The sequence below is a fragment of the Denticeps clupeoides genome, chromosome 18, assembly GCF_900700375.1.
Source record: "Denticeps clupeoides chromosome 18, fDenClu1.1, whole genome shotgun sequence".
Taxonomy (NCBI): Eukaryota; Metazoa; Chordata; class Actinopteri; order Clupeiformes; family Denticipitidae; genus Denticeps; species Denticeps clupeoides.
The window spans coordinates 17,391,792-17,397,111 of NC_041724.1; the positions used below are offsets into that span (position 1 = coordinate 17,391,792).

The 5,320-nt window shown below is 39.4% G+C and overlaps 1 protein-coding gene across 1 annotated transcript; it reads right to left on the minus strand.

Annotated features, from left to right (window-relative positions):
- Window positions 1-1,214: 1,214 nt before the first annotated feature.
- LOC114768302 (proteinase-activated receptor 4) lies at window positions 1,215-4,968 on the minus strand. The gene is made up of 2 exons (XM_028960508.1): window positions 4,555-4,968; window positions 1,215-3,163 (listed from the first exon to the last, which is right to left on the minus strand). Exons 1-2 carry the CDS (start codon window positions 4,661-4,663, stop codon window positions 2,133-2,135), a joined length of 1,140 nt encoding a protein of 379 aa, XP_028816341.1. The 5' UTR covers window positions 4,664-4,968; the 3' UTR covers window positions 1,215-2,132.
- Between the last annotated feature and the right edge of the window lie 352 nt (window positions 4,969-5,320).

The following is a 5,320-nucleotide window of genomic DNA, read 5'->3' on the forward strand; positions in this document are numbered from 1 at the left end:
GGGTCATTGTGTGGTGATGTTTTCCCTGTCCTGTGTATTATGTATTAAACCCCTGTCCTGTGACGTCGTGCATATGCGTCCTCCTTCCTCGCCATGTCCAGCCATCGTGACAAGGAACGTTGTTTTAAAGAAACAGACCAAATGAAAACATTTGGATAAGATTAGATAACATTGTCAAGGAAAACTATCATTTTTAATCCTGTAACTCTGACTGTGCACCCAAAAACACAATGGCACAAAGCTCCAGCATACTTAATTGCTTTTCATATCCACAGGAAGGTTGTCGCTTTTTCCAAAGTACTGCTGTGTTATCTCCCAGTGAACAGCACTGAAAATTACCTACCTACATTTACCTACTTGCAAACACTTAATTACACTCACCAGAAAGCAGGAGAACATAATGGCTTTCCTCATTACGTTCTCTCCAGATGACCAAATAAAGTGGTCTATGACCCTGGTCTATGGTCTACAAGAGTTGACAGATTTGTATGTAGGTAGCAGGTGTTTTTCTTGGAAATTGGTGTTCATCTGCCATTCATATCACTTTTTGTTTTTACCCAATAATTTTTTTTTATTTGCTCCTAAATAAATCTGCCTTGACTAAATCAAGCAGCTCCCTGTTATTAGTGGCATACAGATGTTCATTGAGCAAATTATTCTCCATTGCAGAACAATGTAGAGATACACCATTTGCAGCAAGATATTCTTTCGTATTTCTCACAACATTCTGCATATGCGCCCATCTTGTATTTTTCTTGGCCTGCCTGACCTGTGTTTAACAGCAACTCTTCCTGTGACTCTATTACAGTAGTAAATGAGAGATACTGATACTGAACAATCTATATTTTCAGATCTTTTGAGAGTTGCTTTGAAGATTCCATGCTGTCACTCTTCAGAGGAGAGTCAAAGTGAAATGCAACTTGCAATTGGCCCTTAAATACACTTTTTTTTAATGATTTAATACATCTGCCAAAGAGGCTCAAGGCTTAACAAGCTATCAGTGACAATGTACATGTACAAAAATGAACAACATATGATTGACATATAAATAAAGATTGAATGATTGATTTAACTTTATAAATTTCATAAATACTGCTTCACTAAAAATATTTGTTCAGAAAACATCCCAGTACTCAGATGATATAAAATGAAAAACACACAATCGTTATGCTTTTTGGTGAAAGTTATAAATTATTGTGCAGCCTGAGAGGGGCTTCTAAATGTATTTATATGACTGAAACCTATAGTTAAGACTGACAGGAAAATAAACAAAGAAACGGCGCCATCTGATGGCTCAGGGGCATCAGGATAGCTACATGAAATAAAATTACTATGTAATGTGAATGTGGAGAGTCTGCTCACAAATTTCACAATTAAGTATTAAAAGTTGTACAATTGTGCCCAGTGGCCCGCACACACTGCTCACTGGGTTCCTGTCATGGCTGTCCACTTCTCACCAAGGGTGATGGGTTAAAAGCCGAGGACACATTTCGTTGTGTGTACTGTGCTGCAGTGTTTCATAATGACAATCATTTCACTTCATACAGTTACAGAACAATAAAATAGCTGTGCTTATGCAGTGTTGTTAGTTACTTGTAATACAATTGAATATTCTAGTAATTTACTGTTAAATTGTTTGTATGTGTTATGGTAGTTGTTGTTTTCTTGATATGTGTGAGACAGCTTGGATTCTCCATTGGTGAAACACTAACTATAATCTCCCTCCCTGGCCTTCATCATCTGAGAGGGACAATACTACAATGTACATTCTCTGTATTTTTATTTCATCACTTTACTAGACTGCATTTTTTGATAAAGAACTGCTAAATAATACTTCATATACACTCATGGACATTCAGATTTAAAGCATCTGCATCCATAATCATTAATACACATTAGGCCCTTTTGCTTTGATTTCTCCCGGAAATCAGCATTGAAGCCCAGATACAATTACAGACATTTGCAAGACTGGATGTTGTGGCCAGAACACATCTAAGCACTAAGCATATATAACTACTGATATATTCCCATTAGAAGTACATGTGCAACACATACTATTCATGCAGACATACAGACAGCTTTACATCATTTTTTTTTACTTCTGCAGTCAAACATTTGGACAGTCTGTCGTCCTACCGTGTTTCGGGTAGAAGTGTAATCTTGGATTTGCAAGGTCCAGAGGATGAATAGGTCACCTTATTAACAGTGGAGGTGTCCTGATCCAAACCTTCACAGCAGAGCATCTGACGGACCTTGCCACGAAACTCCTCTGACACATAGTAGAAGATGAAAGGATCCAAACAATTGTTGAAAGTGCTGATTGCCAAGCTGATGGTGTATGGTACATAGAAATCTTCTGATTCTTTTTCAGTAGCCTCTGAATTCATAGAATAATGCACAAGAAGCAGCACATTGCTTGGCAGCAGACACACAACAAAGACCACAAGCACCAGGACAGTGACAGAGACGGCATGGGCATAGCGACGTCCCGCAGCCACTAGGGTGCACAGCACAGCACTGTAGCAGAAGAGCACAACCAGCAATGGCAGCAGGAAGCATATGGTGAAGAGGGTGGCAAAGTAAGGCAGGAGAAAGAACTTCTGGGTATCCATGGGCAGTACATCATGGCAGGTGGTAATGGGTGGTTCATCCAGAGTATAGGACTGTTGTGTGACTAGTAGGGGCACCATGGCAGCCAGCACCACAAACCACACAGCCAAGCTCATGTAGATAGAGATGCGGTGACTGCGTAGTGTCCTGGCCCCGAAGGGGTGGACCAGCGCAATGTAGCGGTCAAAGGCAATAAATGCCAAACACACCACAGAACCATAGACATTCCCATAAAACAATGCAATCAATAAGCGGCAGAAAGGTTCGCCAAAGATCCAGTCATTCTCCCTGAAGTGGTAGACGATCCGGAATGGCAGTGCCACAAGCAGCAGGAGGTCACAGGAGGTCATATTGATGAGCAGGATGGTGGAAGGAAGCTTCTTGGTCCGGAAAAGCAGGACCCACAGGGCTATGAAGTTGGCTGGGAATCCCACCACAAAGACAGCTAGAAACAGGAAAGGCAGTACACGAACAGAGAGCTTTGATTGGATCTGTTCAATCTGTGTTGTTGTGGTTTTATTACATTTGTTTGCCAGTGCATGGGCACGCATGTCTGCAAAGTAAAGAGAAAAAATCCAATTCATTAGGAAATGTAGGCCACTGTTCTTCTGTGAATTTTACAGCCAGTACATGGATGTTAGCATAAATGACGCTAAACGTTTATCACACATTCACTATGTTTAAATTATACTGCAGGACATTTTATAGCAAGACCACTCATGCTGTCTGATTGAAACAGTGAATCTAATGTGAATCTTTTTTGGCTTTTCAGTGCATGACCTGTGCTGGCTGCCTGGTCGTTGCATGTGCAGAGTCCACTCCCATTCTGCCTCAATGTGTGATCCTGTGGCTGCCTGATCTGTATTCACATGCACAACAGTGCATTCAGTTCTGCTTGGTTTATAGGGCTGTGGTATTTCTATACTGATATCTGGCAGACTCTGCCTGATCAGGGAGAGCATACATACACTGTAAATGTAAAAATTTAGTTAATATTAACACGCAATTTTTGGGGCATTGTAAAAATAAACAAATTCATGATTTAGTCTCATGTATATTTCAATGCTGGGAAAAAAGTTTCTGCTTGTGTTCATAAGGTCTTATGTGTCCATGTGAGGATCTGTTTGCCCCATTAAGATTTATTAAATCCCTGTGAGTTGTTTGTTTGTGTCTTTTACCTGCCCCAAATTTCTGACACATGCACATGCAGATGGACAAGGAGTTGCAAATCATGCAGCCACAGATCCGTTGCAGATCTTTTTCAAGGCATCATGCGATGTGCCGTAACACTCTTTTTTAAAATTAAGTTGTTTAAATTATTCTGGACAGATTCTGATGACAAGCCAAAAATTTGTTTTTATTAATCATGAACCAAACAACTCTATCCTATCCCAGCCTAGCCACATTTTCCAAAATTGTACAATAAATGTACAATAGTAAATGCTAGGGAAATATTTTGTTTAAAAGTATATGATATTATTTTATGGAACACTCACGACACAGTAAAATGTAGAGTTGAACTATGCAAATACATTAAGTAAAAAGAAAGCATTTAGGGAAACTGAACTTTACATGAACTTTACACAATTGCAGGTTTTTATGGTGATGCTTATTAATCTAATACACAAAGAACAGTACTAGGGTCTTTGCATCAGGATCAACATAACAGCAAGGACAGATATTATGGGATGCTTGGACTGTGGTGCACACATTGTCCTCCTAAGATTATTTATAATTTTTGAATTTCTCAGTGTTTTCACTAGGTGCTTTGCCTGTCAAAAATCTTGCGGATTGTTGTACTTCAGTAGTCCCCTGTGTCTATTTCACCCCTCATTAGCTAGCTATTTTCCTCTGAACCCATATCCATGTTTGCACAAACTAGAATATTTACAAAAATAAGCTTAATCACACAAAAACAGGAATAGTTCATTTGTAATTACTTACAGCGGTAAATTGGGTTGCAGTCTTCTGCTGTAGACGTTGAGGAGACACAAGCAATCCCAGAAAGACAGAACAGAAGGAGAACAGTCGGAATGTTGAGAAGTGTGGCCATGGTCTATCTCTCTCTAACCAGTCTGCTTTTAAAACTGACAGCACAGCAATTGCCGATTAAATTCCTCTTTCGTACTCGCACTATACTATTTCTGCGAACAGCAGACTTTAATTTCCTGTTTCCTGCTTGATGTAGGAAGAAAGCTTGTGCAGTAAGGTTGCTTTAGTCTATACAACTGTAATGTAAGCCACAGCACTCAAGAGTGCTGTATGTTCTTGTCTACTCTATGATCCCGTTGCCTGGTGATGTCTGTTTCTTCTTCTTCCCTGTTCTAAACATGAGCTCAGCTTTCCAGTAAGTTCTTCGGGTCTCATTAAAATTTCCACCAATGGTCCAATTTTTTTCTTTTTCCTTTTTTCCACGCGGCTGCGCACTTCCGCAGCCTGTTTGCATGACAGTGTGTGTGTGTGTGTGTGTGTGTGAGGGTGTCTGTATATCTGTTGTATACAGTACATTAAGGTTGTGGACAGCTGTAGGTTAAAATATACAAAATTCTTATCACACATGAACTATGTTTAAAAGGTCCTGCAGAATTATTCACAGCAAGAGCACTCAACCATTAAAAAAAAAGTGTTCTTTAATCAATAATGTTAATTTAGTGTTACTTTAATGTACTGTATAGTTTTTATCTCATTCCATGGTCTCAAACATTTACAG